The 15,809-nt window shown below is 38.4% G+C and overlaps 1 protein-coding gene across 4 annotated transcripts in view; it reads left to right on the forward strand.

The window, feature by feature from the left end:
• Positions 1 to 15,809, forward strand: part of Aff1 (ALF transcription elongation factor 1) — a 188,850-nt gene that overhangs the window by 52,270 nt on the left and 120,771 nt on the right. Inside the window, exon 1 of one of the 4 annotated variants that reach the window (XM_021721198.2) lies at positions 8,008 to 8,151. The exons of the other annotated variants lie outside the window; for them this stretch is intronic. Within the exon in view, the coding sequence (XP_021576873.1) occupies positions 8,132 to 8,151 (20 nt within the window). The 5' untranslated portion in view covers positions 8,008 to 8,131. Of the gene's footprint in view, positions 1 to 8,007; positions 8,152 to 15,809 lie in introns of those variants that run through there. 4 annotated transcript variants of the gene reach the window in all.

Below are 15,809 nucleotides of genomic sequence, written 5' to 3' on the forward strand. Positions count from 1 at the left end.
AGCCTTCGAGCAGTGTTTTCTAAACTTGATTTATTTTGAGATGGTCTGATTCTCACAAGGTTGCCCAAGCTGGCTTTGAACTTGTATAGTCCTGCTTCAGTCTTCCATGTAGCTGGGATTAATGCCCACACAATTGCACCCAGCTATTTCTAAACTCTAATGTACAAGAGAATCACTTGGAGAGTTTAGTGAAACTTGATTGTACACACAGAATGTTCTGTGGTTTCTGTTGGGGCTTGCCTGAAGTTTTGCAAAAGAATGAAGGCAAGGAGCAACAAATAAAAAAATTAGAAGAGACAACTGGAAGACAAATATCAAGGTGACAGAACTTAAACCCAACCTATCAAATAATTAAAATAAATGGCTAAATATTTCAATTACAAAGCAGAGATCATCAGACTAGGCTTTTGCCAAATACAACAATCAGCTTGCAACAGATATATTTTACATATAAAAATATGCATAGTATAAGGGAAAGGATAGAAAAAAAAAGATAATCAAACAGTAAGCATAAGAAAACTGAGCTGCAGATATATTAGTATCAAGAAGAAGGAGGACCCTTGGAACCAGGACTCCAGGGAAGACAGTATTAGCTTTGTAGAGGAGAGAACTTTCTAGTGCTCATTGTTGGCCAGCTGTAGAAGGAGCTGGGCTGCCTTGTAATTACAACAGATGTCCCTGGAGATATGCAAACAAACTCCTCTGGTAGAAAAAGCATTCTTGCATGGAGAAGTGGATTAGGTGACCCATGTCTCCTTCTTGGAGCCTAAGATTTGAGTATAGTTGTTTTGTTTTTATAGTAATTGTGGGTTTTAATTTTTATTAATTTTTAGGACTGCAAAACAGGAATATGTTCATTCTATAATATTAAGAAAATTTTAAAAATGCCCAGAAGAAAATAAGTCTAGATCCTTCCATCCAGAGATATCTATTGCTAGCAATTTTCTATCGAGTCCCACTTTTTAAAAATACACCTATGTAGCTTAACTTTGAGGAAGCAGTATCCTGACACTGTATTGAATCTGCTTTGTAAAACGGAGGGTAATAACACGTTCATAGGGGTAGAGTGTCGGGGTGGGGGGTTGGCATGGAGGAATTAGAGATTAGGTGTCTAAATACAGAAAAACTGAGAAATATCTAAAGTGAGAATCTCCCCACTCCTATCCTTGTACTTTCACTATCCCAGGAAAGCTCTGTGGTTTTGGTGTGATTAGATGTTGAGAAAAAGCCAGAAAAGGGAGTGACTGATCTTTAGTTAGGGTGATTGATGACTGGTGGATCAGTAAGGGGCCCAGGGGGAAGAAACGGGTTGGATTTGGGGCTAGTTGAAGTCACAAATGTAGAGCCACTGATGATGTTGTACAAGACAGCATTCAGATGGAGAGGAGACAAGTGAGAATTTCTGGAGTTTGATTGATCCTGAATATGTAAAAAGGAAATATAAGGTAAGATGAATTGGCCACAAAAAAGTCTACAGAGAACTTTTCAAGGAAGGGAGCCACTGGCATCAAGGAGGAAAGTAGACTTCTCTTGATCTAGAAGTTTGGCCATATGATACAAAGAGACTGGGTGGCAGCTTTTAAGAAGCTGATGTGTTGAGAAAAGTAGAGTTTGGGTAGGGAAAATAGAATGTTGGCCTAGAGCATCTTGTAGTACCAGAAAGCAAGGAGTGATCAAAACAAGAAAGGATAGAGCATGTCAAAGAGACAAGTAGCCAGTCTGAACCAGCTTGTGATGGCCAAATGGAAAAATTTGACAACAATAAATCATGTAGTATTAATTATAACCCAAAGTTCAAAATAACCATGAGCCCATACGGATATAAATAAATGATTGAGTAAGTAAGAAAATGGAAAGAGCAAAGAAACATTTTTACAGAAAAATTCCAAATAGGTGCCTGCTCCCATCTACAGAGGTGGAACATAATTCACTCCTTAGAGAGGGACAGTCTACAGAATACCCAGCCAGAGCTCCTCAGAAGTGTCCAGGTCATAACAATTAAGGAGACTGAGGAACTCTCAGAGACACAATGCTGTGTGAGATACCCTGTGTTGGATCTTATAACATCAAAAGAACATTAATGGAAAAACTGGTGAAATCAAAATAAAGACTGGAGTTTAGTTCATAGTAATACACCAATGTTGATTCCCCAGTTTTGACCAATGAAAAAATAGTAATAAAATATATAAACAGGGCTGGGTTTATAGCTCAGAGGTAGAGCGCTTGCCTAGCACATGTGAGGCACTTGGTTGGATCCTCAGCACCGTATAAAAATAAATAAATAAAATAAAAAGTATATATAAAAAAGATGTAAACAATTGGAAATGTACCCAAGGGGTTACATAGGAGTCTTTTGCAACTTTTTTTTTGAAATCTAAAATTATTGCTAACATTTTTAAAAAGTTTGTTTTAAAAAGCTGGGTTTGGCCAGGCATGGCAGCACATGGCCTGGAATTCAGCTACTTGGAAGGCTGAGGCATGAGTATTGTGAGTTTAAGGCCAGCCTTGGCAACTCAGTGAGACAATAAATAAATAAATAAATAGGCCAGGCAGTCCCCAGTACCACTAAATAAATAGCTGTGTGTGAGTGCATGTGTGTTGGCGAGGGAATGGGGAACCTGGGCTCTTTTGTAGGCTGTCACGGTAGTCATTGGCATGGATGGGCAGCTATACTAGGAGGGTGAACAGGAATATTTTATTAATGCATTAATAAGAGGGGATATAGGACGGGAAAGACTAGAAGTAAAGGCACTCAGTAAAGAAAGAGGTGAAGCTAGACAGTAGTCTAAATATTTTTGCTTGCAATCTTCTTTAAAAATGTTGAAAGATTCCAAATCCTCATTCTTAAATTAGTCAGCTAAATCCGATTTACTCTTCAGACAGTCTGACTACTGGTGGTGCTATGCATCTTATTTTTGCTTCTAATGTACAGCTATTGTGTAAGGCCTGGTAACCTTGGGACAGGTTTGTTACCTGGATACGTTTAACGAGGACCCACCCATTACTCTCAGGGACTCTCTCTCTCTACCGTTCTTTTGGGGCCCCAAACGTATTTAACACCTGGAGCGATGCATCTAGTAAGTCTGATTTGGGATGGATTAGAGGACTGCTTTTCTTTTGTGAACAGGGAAAGGCAAGGGAAAAGTGAGAGTCTGAATACTGGGGGTAAGGAGAGCATTTGGAAATTAAGGACCTGGATATAGATTTAGTTAAAACCCTCTTTGCCTTCATGTATCCTGAGAATCTCCAGGTTGAAATTTGAACCAGTTTCATAACCAAGGTGAAAGACCTGAGAGATGGAAATCTCTGGAATAGTGCCTGAGAACAAGAAAGGTTCTGAGGAAAGTGGGGCTTGCTTTGCATGGAGGCCACAGCTGAAGGGAGAGCCGGTTAATTTCTAGTGGTTCTTATTAGCACTTTTCCCTGCTGTCTCTTGTCCTCTAGGGAATATGCATGTTCCCCCACCCCCACCCCCACCTGCTTTGTCTCTCTCTTTTCCTGAGTCTGCTACATTTGAGATCTTTCAATGGCAACCAGGAACACTTCTTTCAGCAAAGTGATTTTAGCAGTGTCCTCATTAAATGGCATTACATCCAAGTGGCAGTTCTTGGATCTGACTTGCATAACTTATAGATGAAAAATCCTATAAGTAGTAGAACCCTTGAATGATCATTGTGCACAAATACATACACTCAGGTATTTTAGGGTTCTGAATGAGGCAACTTGTTTATATTTTTTAGAAATTTAAATTAATGCATTAGAAAGATTATCTTTTATCTTCTAAATTCAAAACAGTACATATATTTTGAAATGAATCAAGTATGTATTTACATTAAATCTATCTGTATGTTTTGCCAAATGAACAATGAAGCACTTGATTATTCTGTTTTTACTCTGGGATAAACATTATTATTATTTTATTTTATTTTGGTACAGGAATTGAACCTAGAGGTACTTAACCAATGAGCCACATCCCCAGCCTTTCTAAAATATTTTATTTAGAGACAGGGTCTCACTGAGTTGCTTAGGGCCTCCCTAAATTGCTGAGGCTGCTTTGAACTTTTGATCCTCCTGCCTTAGCCTCCAGAGCTGCTGGGATTACAGGCGTGTGCCACTGTGCCTGGCACTGTGGGTTAAACATAATTGAGTGCATTTTTAAAAAAATTATATTTAAGATGTATTACATATAGCATATATTGTTGACATTACCAGTATGCAAAGGTTATTTATAAATCTCATTAATTTCAAGAGCTAATAAAAAGGTACTTGTATGATTCAGGAACTGATTTCAGATAGTAAAATGATCTGTCTCACATTATAAATTCTGCTTTATTTGTTAAACTGTGTACCTTACTTTTTTGGATTTACTACCTGTGATCTCTATAGGATTAATGAATTAAGGAAATGTAGAACTGATTGGCATATGCTTACTGCCCAGGAAAATCTGTTCTTTTGTTGTATAGATATATCTTGTTGTCATGCAGCATCTTTCCATTACTTTTGTGAAAAATATTTCACCATCATGGGCAATTACTAAGACAGCTCTAAGTTTCTAAATGGTCAGTGAAGATTGATAGGTGATCTTACCCCTCATTAGCAAGGTGAACTGGGTCTTTTAGCTGGACCAGGGCCTAGGCATTCTGACCTGAAGTCCACAGAGCTTCAAATACTCCTTAAGTGGGCTCCAGAGGAATCATGAACCACATCAAAGTATTATAGTGTGGGCCTGGATTCTCATATTTCATTAGAGAGTCAAAGAATTCTGTGCCCCCAAAAGGTTAAGAATTCCTTTTTGTCCCATTTTGTTGCTGAACAGGATTGGGTTGGATACAATGGTGTTTTCAAAACACTTGGAAATCATAATGCTCATGTTTGTATTGCAGTAGTTCTTCCGTCACATACAGTATTCACTTGTAGAACAATTTCTCCTGTACTTCCCTCCAGTATTTTTAGATGTATTACAAATCTAGTGTAATCCTACATCTGTTTCAAATTAGCCTGTCTAATTAAAATTACAAACCAGTTTGAGGGCCCAGGGAATCTCAGGTGTAATTATAATCTGATGTTGATTCTGAATTTCTTTTTGGGTAAATATTTGTTGTATTTATCATTTCCTCATGTTTAAATGGTATCAGAACAATTAACAGTTTACAGAGGAAAAAATGTAACTTCTTAGTTAATTAATTTATTTATAGTGCTGGAAGTGGACCCAGAGTCTGGAACATGTGAGGCAAGCAAGGACTGTATTACTAAACTACACCCTCAGACCCTGAAAAATATAATTTAATATTAGCAGTGCACATTTGTAGCCTCCTGTGGCAAATGGAAATTTTGAGTAAATGATATTTAAAATTTTTTTTGACTTTATGCCTGATATAATTTTGTTTACAGCATAAATGATCTTATAATCCTTTATATAAAATGTATATATCCTTTACATATATCCTAGTATACCTTAAATAAAATCTCTAGATTACTTACAATACCTAGTACCATGTAAACAATTGTATTGTGTTATTTAGGAAATAATGACAACAAAAAATTTTTGTACTTGTTCAGGACAGATGTAGTCCTCTTCCCCCCAAATATTTTCAAACTAAGATTGGTTGAATCCATAGATATAGAGGACTTACTGCATTTAACATCTTCATTAAGTTTTTTAAAAACCCCTTTATATGTTAACATAAGTTACATTTTTCCAATATTAAGGAAATTAGTGGCGTTGATTGGCATTATTTTACATTTATGTAAATCTCTTTACTGTCTGGTTTAACAGGAGACTGCTTGATTCTCTGTCTGCTTCTCCATTTATTCTGCAGTGTTGTTTTGAAGTCTACAATGATAATTTAGCTGCACACAGAAAAGGAGTTACTTTGATAACCTGCTTTAATATTATGACTATATCAAATTGTACACGTGTGGTTTCCTAAAGGTTAGTTACATTGCAAAATCTGAAATGAGTATGTTCATCTTTTTTTTTTCCTTACTTTGATACATTAAAATCCATGAATCTGTCTTGCACTTTCAGTGGATCTTTTACCTGTGCATGGTTTTGTACAATCATATGTTGGTCATTGGAAACTATTGGTTATTAAATTATGCAGAACTTCTAAACTCACACTCATCACTATCCACTAAGATCTTGTCAGGAAACCCCTTAAGTATTAGGAAGCTGTCAAATTTAGAGTGACAGATGTAAGGTTTTCAAAACTGCTTGAAAGTTCAAATTTTATCATTGGCAATAAATATTGCCAGTTGATTTTGAAGAAACGGGCTCACTTTGTTCATTTTTAAGAAAATGTTTGCCCAATCCAAGTCAGAATAACTGCAGCTTGTGAATTGTTTTGCCACTCAGTTACAGGAATGCTTTTCTTCTAGACAGCCATTTTACATCAGTGTGCAGCAGAGTGCTTGATGTGTGCTTTCTGTTTTGTTGCAAAGAACATCAAAAAGACCCGTGCTCAAGGGTCAAGATTTATGAAAGTCATAACTCTAACTGCTTGCTTCTTTAAGGACTTTCATAAAGGAAACTTTTTTTTTAACTGCTAATGTGTGGTGAAGAATGCAGTGACTATGAGTTTCGTTTGCTCCCACTGCCTTTATTAGTTGCCAAGGTGCCAGTAGTTTCCCCACAATTGCGTTTGCACCATCAGTACTAATGTCAGCACAGTGAAAAGACAAATATTGTCTTTGTGTCATTCTAAAAATAGTTCTGACCTCGGAGAAGGTCTTGGGGACTCCCAGGAGTCCTCTAAGCATACTTTGAGATGCACTGGGCCATTCTCCCAGCATTGTAGTTTTGGTGCCAGGCGTTAACACGTCTGTCCACGACTTAGTAACACAGTGTGAACTACTTTTTTTGTGAGATGGACAACGTTGTCACGATTCTAGGTCAAATGTGGAATCCACAGAGTAGGGATTCATTCCATATTCATTTAAGCGTTTCTAGCACCTACAGCGTGCTTGTCCCTAAACGATGGCTGAAGCATCACCTCCTTTCATCTCTGCCCCTTGGAAGGTTATTCGCCCCCCACCCCCTGCTTGTCTTTAAGCACGGCTTAAATACTTTTCCTGGTCCTCTGAGTAGGACACGATTTCGCTTGTACTTTGAGCGCCTACTTTGTCGTCAGTTCCTTAATCACTTAAGGACCCAAATGAGTTACTGTTTTCTTTGTAATACGCATGTTGGCCACAAAAGGGAAGATGTTTTGTAAATATTCGTCTCAATGTAATGAAATCAAAACTGAAAGCAAAGTAAAACATATGTGCATTAGTTGTCCGTTTCCTGATTGCAAGCTCTGGAGTGATCAAAAGTAGCGAATGTGGTTTACTGCTGCAGTGGTTCCTGCTCTCTGCGGCCTCTTGGGCCGCAATATTCAACAACATTGAAATTATAGCTGGAGTTCTGAGCTGCGAGGACTTGGTGTTCCGACGGTGTGTGCTTGTACGTCGTTAAAACCTGGCAAGCGAGCGCTAGCGAGAAGTCCGCAGGCGGGGCCGGCGGCGGAGAGCTGGGCTGTGTCGGCGCTAGCTCCGCGCCCCCTCCCGGCCCGGCCCAATCCGACCCAGCCCGACCCGACCCGGCCGCGCCTCGCCTCTCCTAGCCTTCGGCTCGGCCGGCGGAGCGCCCTGCCCATTTAAGGAGGCGGGCCGTACCACCAGAACTTTCTTGACGGGGGTATTCCGCCGAACTCGGACAACTTCGAAGGAGCAAAAAGACTATTGCCATTCCCTTCAAACTCTGGCCCGATTCGTGTGGCTGCTCGGTGCGAGCGGTGCGCTGGTGGGCTTTCCGCTGGGGCCCGTTCGCCTCCCTGCCCAGAAGTCGCCCCAGGCGCGCTCTCACTCCGAATCCGGACGCGACGTTCCCCGGGCTCCGCTAAAGTGTAGTTCTCCTGCAGAGGCCCCAGTGCCCGGATGTCCATCAGGATTAGTGCGAACCAATACGCTTCCAGCCCGAGGCTGCGCTGAGGGCGCCCGGGGCTCCGGAGCAGGTAGTCCCCGAACCTCGGGGAGTCGAGCTGGGGAATCATCCCCGCACGGCTCCGGCAAATGGTGAGCGAGACGCTGGCAGCAGGGCCCGCGGGTTGAAAGGTCTGATGGACAGAAGACAGTGGGCTCTCTAAGCTGAATGATGGCAGCCCACTCAAGGTAAGGCAGGCACCGAGAGAAACTTTTTTAAATAGGCTAGTAGCTAGGGAAAATGAAGGTTGCGGGGGTGAGGGGGGAGGGCTGGGGTGCTGGGAAGGAGACGGGCAGGAAGCAGCTTTGTCATTGCTTTCTCATCATTCCTGATGCTGTGGCTCATAACTGAACGTCAGATAAAAGCCAGTTTGGAGAACATACTAGACAGTTTCTGCACAGCGGAGAGGGAGACTGGGTTAAAGTTAAGATTGAAGTTAAAGATCCCTCTTCTTCTAAAAATAACTGTTATTTTTCGGGAAATTAAGTTGATTTCACTTGCCTGTCTTTTGCTCAAATTTTCGTTTATGTTCTTTGTGCACCCACCCTTTGGTTCTCTTGATTGCTTGCTGGTGTCTTAAGAGGCATTTTAGAGATACAATTAATGTAAATCATATCTTGCCTAGGAGAGGGTGGGAGACAAATTGCCTGGTGATTGAAATTTTTACTGCTAGAACGTATGATTCTACATAAAACGGCACAGCTTGCGTGAATCTGCTGAGTAGGCAAAGACCGGGAATTCACCGGGGTTGGTGAAGGGGAGAGAGGATAATGAACTGCAGTTGCTGTCAGAGGAGGACTATTGTAAGAACCTCATGCCCTGTCTTTCCATGGTTGGTTACTGGTTTTGTAATGAGCATTTAAAAAGAGTGATGACAAGGCATTAGTGATTAGTATAAGATTCAAACTGTTGTGTGCGATCGGTGTGACTTCATTTTAGTTGTGACAGCAGTTGGTGCTAAGGGAAACTGAAGAGTTATATATACATTCTTTTAAACTTTTACTAGAAAGCACCGGTGGCCTCAGTTATTTAAAATAGTAGGAAAGCTCTTCAAGTTATTATGTGATGAAAGATAGTGATTTGGGATGTTTCAGAAGGCTCAACAAATTTAGGTCTGAAGTCTCAGATCATAGAGAGAAGTAGATGTTTAAATAATGAAATTTGAGAGGATGTAACTTAAATTTTTTTCCTAAGAAAGAACTTTCTAGGAAGGAATGAATGTGTCTAAATAGAGAACCTCTTGTGTGCCACCTGCTTTTTATATTTAATCCTCTGAACTCAGTGGTTTATCCTCAGACTCCATTTTATTGATTGTTCTAAAAAAGGAGTTCTTAACCTGGGCCAATGTAGTAGGAAAACTTGGATAAGAAACTGAAGTTGCATCTTTACTTTCTCTAAACTCGAAGTGAAATTTTAGCGTTTCTTTTAGTAGAAATATATGCGGGGTGGGGGAAGGACAGAAGCAAAAACAAAAACAAAACCCTGTTGTACCAGTACTAGGGATATTATCACAAGTAGAAACCTCATTTTTTCATAATCTCATTTCAGTTCTTGCATATGTCTTAATATCTTACATATACCACTTCTAGAAAATTAAGGAGCTGCTTTATATTGTTTCATAATAAAAGCATAGAACCATTAATTTGTCTTTTAAATATTTTGGTTGGTATATTTTTATGTCATTTGTTCCCTTTGTGTTCTTATGCATTTTATTTAATGCATTTAAAAACTTTATCCTGAGAGTGATATCACATCAAATTACTGTAGGGGTCCATGGCACAAAACCTTGCATTAAGATATCTTGATCTATGAAATTAAATCAAAGCTGACAATGCTCACTAATATAGTGCAAGGAATTGAACACAAGTGTGAGTGATTTCAATGCCTGAACCCTTAAACTAAAGATAAAAATGAGATAAAAGGTAAATGGTGTACTGTGTGTGCCAGACACAGCAATGAGCAGCTTTAATTTAATTACCTCTTTGACTCTTCTCACTTAATACTTTTATTATCTATCTTTGGTCGTTAAGGAAACTGAGGCCCTGCCAGGGTATTTCTTGCCTGAGGTCATGCAGGTAGAGCATGGAGCAGACCTCTGGCTCCAGAAGTACTCTGCAGCACTTCCTTGCTTCTATGCTGCCTGTTTGAAGCACAGATGAGATGTTAAAAGAGGAATTGCAAAGCCTCAGTGTGAGAGAAAGCAATTTCTGGTAAAATTGCTTTTTTGCAAGATGTTGTAATTTGAGTTATCAGTAGGTTGGTACAACATGCTAGCAATTGAAATAAAAGGACTGTGCATATTTTTGATGTCCTACCTGACCTTCAGATATGTCCTTGAACTTTAAACAAAGCAACAAGGCCCTTGCTTATATCTGCATGTTAGGGAATATGTCTTATATGTTGTGAATAATCTTTTTCTTCAGTTACACTTAGAATGTGGTCCAACTGTATTTTCAGACATTGTGCTTTGTGGGAGAGTAGATAATCTTTGAGGTCCAAATAGAGAATATATGGAAAAAATTTAAGATATTTTTGGATTTCAGAGAACCCCAAAGCTGGGCCAAGTTTCCCTGAGTATTGCTAAGAGAAACTGAAACATTACTTGTGATGTATAATCTGCCAGTAAAAACTTGACCATGTGTCACGTTAGTATTCTTGAGACAATTAATTTAGATTTTCAGAATCTTTGGACTTAGAGATTCATAGCTCAATGTTTAACCACAGTAGTTTCATTGTGCATTGAAATAATTTGTAGCTGGGAACTTAGATGAGAAATTTGCAGCAATTATAAAGGAGCCAACCCATGGCATTTTTCTCTAATTAATTGACATTGCTATAAGGTAGTGTCATTTCTGGATTTGATATTGATGGGTGGTATATGGCTAATTTTTTCTGTGAATGGGCCATGCACTGTAGCCAGCTCCTTAGGCACAATGTCTCTTCCTTATAGGGTCCCCTACATAAGCTATAAGTACTTTGAAAGAGGGAGGAGCTATCTAAGTAGTGTTTCTTGGTTTATGAACTTTTTGAAATTGAGGTTTTATATTCCTCTACCTTATTCCAAAACTTTAAAGTAGGAAATTATTTTTATTTTGCTTTTCTGGTTGATTTATTTTCTTTAAAAAAAATTTGTTGAGTAAAATATAAATTGCCTTCTTTTAAAACTCAGAGTCTTTAGATCAGTAGCTCAAAAACAATTAAAATTTGGCATATGAGTTATCAGAATTGGAGAAATGCGTTTGTCTCCAGGACATATGCCTTACCTCATGCACTTTCTTAGGAACTATCAACATAGCAGACACATGGAATACCCTTCCTTGAGGGAATTGTAATAAACTTGCTTTCTTTAGTGTGAAATGGTTACAAGATCATAGTTTTATTTTCCAGATTTCTAATCTAAAGTATGTGGAGACTGTTCTTTGTAGAAGTATTAAAAATTAGCATTCCCTCTTTTTGAGAATTAATAAAATCTAACAGTTTATGGGTCTTTTTCTATATGGATTAGCTTGCTTTATACTGAAGAGTGATGTTGATGGATGGAATAAAAAGGAGGGCTTTGTCTGAATCTCCATCTCCCCTAACTCTCATTGAAGCAATCCCCGAATTCTAGGAAGGAATATATACAGACCTTCAACTACCGGCAGGGATTAAGCAGTTTTAAAAAGCACTGTGTGCTACCTGAGAAGTGGGGCCCACCCCCACCCTGGGGGGAAGGGTTCTGGGGGGACGGAGTGGGGGTGTTGAACTTGCTTTTTTGGGAGAGTTGCATCTGGTGGCTTAGCACACATGTTCTCAAAAGAAAGCTCTTACAAACTGCGAAAGGAAATTAGGTTTAGTGAGCTCTCCACAGTTTTTTTTTTTTTTAATTTGACCCAAGTTCATGTTAATGAAGCTTAGAAGAAAAGAAAACCAATAAAGAGGTAAAGTCAGATTGTTCCCAAGATTAATATGAAGCTGGTTTTTGGTGGCTCTCTTTGACTCTGGTAAGGGAAACTTTCCTGTTGCAAAAAGGACTGCTCTTAAACTGGTATAGAACCAGTTTTGCCCCACCCTGTGCCCCCATCTCTGACTTATGAGCTACTGATTATTGTGAAAGAAACTTCATGAACATAAAGCAGTTAATTAAATATGAGCCAAGAGCAAAGAAGGATACTGTAGTTCGGAAAGTGTGGTTCAAGGAAGAGAAATAGCATGCGTACTATTTTGACCTCATGACTGTCCCCATTTTTCCCTATGACACCATTGTAAACAGTGTCCTTGACAGAAGAGAAACACAAACAAGTCTTTTAAGTGATTTCTTTCTGGTTCATCCTGAGAGCACAGCTGAGTTTCCTGACTCACAGTCTAGGCTTCTTCCATGATAAAGACTGAAGGAGCAATGAGTAATTTTTTTCTTAAAGTCAGCTGATTTGTGGGAGTGTTTGGCAAAATTAATGCAAAAGATCTCTTAGGAGGTTTAGGGAATTCTATACCATGTCATGAGATGGCATTCTGTAGCTGAATCTATACTTTTTTGAAAATGAGGTTTAATGAATACTGCTTAAAAAGATTTTGCACTTCAAGTTTATTCAGGAACAAAAATATGATCTTGTTGGTAGATAGGAGTACATTTCTTTATTATCCTGGTCTCCTGTCATTTACTTGTTTTGAGCATCCAAATGTATGCATTGCTGGCTAGCAATAAAATAGAGGAAACATAAAACTGATTAGTTTCACCACTGTTTTGTGGTATGACGGACAATTTGACTGTTTCTAAATGTATAAACTTAGTTTTATCTTGGCAAACTTCTCTTTTATTTTTTTTCCAAAATTGTCAAATAAACTTAGATTAATTTTATATGTGAGTTATAGTGGAAATACACTCTATCTCTAGGAAAAAGTTTCTTAGATATGTCTCTTGACTCAGAAATACAAACATATAGTGAGTTGAGTGCCATTTCTATGTTTTAATTTAGTTACATCTTATTGATATATGGTGAGTACATAACGTTTACCGGTTAAAACAATTACTTAAAAAAAGTATTGCAAAATCTGAAGTGGTAGTCATTTAGTTGTGCTTCAGATTGTATTTATTTTATTATGAACATAATGTGTACTCATTTGCTCAAAGTAATAGAGCAGGTAGAATGCAGAGTGTCTGGCTCAAATATAAATGTATCAAGTGGATAAAGTTTAGATTTATACTCAGGAGAAAAATAAGATTTATTACTTTGGGGACATATGCCCTGGGGAACCAAAAGTAAAGATTAACTTTAAAATCAGCCCTGTGCTGACTTTCTGTGTTTTGGTGCCGATCAGTGTTGAGAATCCTCCTTGTGCAAACTCTTCCCTTTCCTATCTGTCCACAGTGAGTTAAAGCTTAACCTGATGGCCACAGAGCCAGCAGACCCATAGTCTGACAGCCCTGTTCTCTGCTGAAGGTCTGTTTTATTGTGTTGGTTTATTGGCTTTGTTTTTAATTTAACCAGATTAAACTCCTGTCAAATGCTTAAGGCAGTAACTTGGTGTCAGATTTAAAGTATTAAGAGGAAATCCCAGTGGTGACATTATCTTATCCAAAGAAACTGAAGTAAACAAAGGGAAAAAAATTTTAACTCTTTGTCTTTATCTTGGTGTTAGATATTATATTTTTGAAGGGTACTCCTGGTTTAACCACATGCTAAGAAGTACAAAGAATACTTTCCCTACATGATGGCTCCTGTGCAGAGTACTTGGATCGCTGTAGGCCTCAAGATTCTTTTGGGTGGATTGGGGAAGAGTTAAGGTTGTTGACTCCTGAGTAACTTACTGGCCTTTATTTTATCCTAAAGGATCTTGCCTTCTCAGTATTGCTTACTTTTGGACTGGTCATTAAACAAGGGAAAGTAAAAATATTTTAGGGATAATATGTTCAGATTAGGTTCAAGGTTCTCAAATTTGAGACACAAGAATCACCAGGTGCTTCTTAATATGCAGGCTCTGCTCCCTATTCCCCCAGACAGACTGATTTGGTAGAGCCTGGGTGGAGCCTTGCTGGCTATGTGGGATAGGGGGAATCACATACTGCTCCCTGGTATGGTATATGTGTGTAGAAATCATATAAACTTGGAGCAGGGCATGGTGTTGCATGTCTGTAATCTGTTTGGGAGGCTAAAGGCAGGAGGAATTCGAGTTCAAAGCCAGCCTCAGTAAGGCCCTAAGCAATTTTGCGAAGATGCTGTCTCAAATTTTTTAAAAAAGACTGGGGAGGTAGCTCAGTGGTTGGTTAATTCCTGGTACAAAAAAAAATCCAAAAGGGCTGGGGATGTGGCTCAAGCAGTAGTGCACTCGCCTGGCATGCGTGCGGCCCAGGTTCGATCCTCAGCACCACATACCAACAAAGATGTTGTGTCCGCCGAAAACTAAAAAAAAAAAAAAATTTCTCTCTCTCTCTCTCTCCCTCTCTCTCCCTCAAAAAAAAACAAAAACAAAAACAAAAACAAAACACACACACACTCTACAATGCAGTTAAATTTTGATTTAACATATATGTACAAATTCCCCCCCCCCCATTTAAACAGAGTGGAACTTAGTGGAGAACATAGATTAATTTATCTTCATATAAGAAGCCGACTGAAATATTGAAATGCCCAGATATACCTATGTTTAAAAAAAAATAGTAAAAGGCACCAAGAAGTAATGCACAGTGTTTGATCATGTAGCATTTTTCCAGGAACTGTTTTTTTTTTTTTTCTCTTAGAGATCTGGATATTTAATATACCCTTTTCTATGCCCTGTGTGTTCCCTCCCTAAACCACCTTCTCTCTATGCAAACACACTTCAATTTATCAAACACAGTTGTTTTCCTTCCCAGGGAACAGTTACACTTGCAAATTGGTGGTGGTTATGTCCAAACATCATGAAATGAAATGAAAACTTTTTGTTTTGTATTTTTAGCAAAAGCATTGTCTAGGTGTACTGTTGTTGAACAAATACTGGTCAATAAAATTTTTTTAAATGTCTCCCCTACTGGGAAGTAAATGTTAAAATTATAGCAGATGTCACTTCCTGCAACAAAATTCAGGAAATACTCTCTGGTATGTGGGTGTTGTAACTTTTCAGTTCTTGGAACTTTCCTTCAGGAAACTGTCCTGTCAAAAGCAAAGCAGTCAATAAAATATGAAGCACAACTGAAACTGTGTTGTGCGGTGTAATTAAATTTTGATTTGGTGCATATGTTTTGGTGGTTATCACGTGACTTCCATCCTGGGTAATGTGTGTCTGGATAACTTGTTAAGTTGCTTCTCTCCCTCCCCCACTCTCCCTGCTTTAAAAATGCAGGTGTATCTGATTTATTCTGTAAGGCAATTTATGGAAAGTGGTATAAAATTAACTAGTTCTTACTGCTTTGTACAAAACTAGGAAACCAATGGGAGGCTTTGAAATATAGTCAGTTCATGAAAGTCAGCCCCCGTTAGGCTCTTTCTTACTTTAAATTTTCTTTTACCTTTTAAAACTTTTTTATAGTTCTTTCCTCCACTGCTTTGTCAACATTATTTTTTATAATTCACTATGCTATATAGCTCATCTTTTCATCATTTCCAATACAGGTATAAATTATGTAAAGATTTTTAGAGAGTTCTAATTCATTTTATGCATTTTTTGGGAAAATTTGACTCCTACAATGTGTGTTATCACAGTGTTGACGTCATATGTAAGTATTGTGTAATGTAAAAATATTTAAAATTCCTTGAAAAATATCTTTTTTTAAAAAAAGCAAAAACCTAGGAAATCTGTTCCTTATGTTGTTTTTCAGAAATTTTTAAAAATCTCTCCATTGACAAAATGTTTACCTTGGACATTTTCTAAGTAATAAGTCCTAGCTAGT

This window comes from Ictidomys tridecemlineatus, chromosome 9 (genome assembly GCF_052094955.1).
Source record: "Ictidomys tridecemlineatus isolate mIctTri1 chromosome 9, mIctTri1.hap1, whole genome shotgun sequence".
NCBI lineage: Eukaryota > Metazoa > Chordata > Mammalia > Rodentia > Sciuridae > Ictidomys > Ictidomys tridecemlineatus.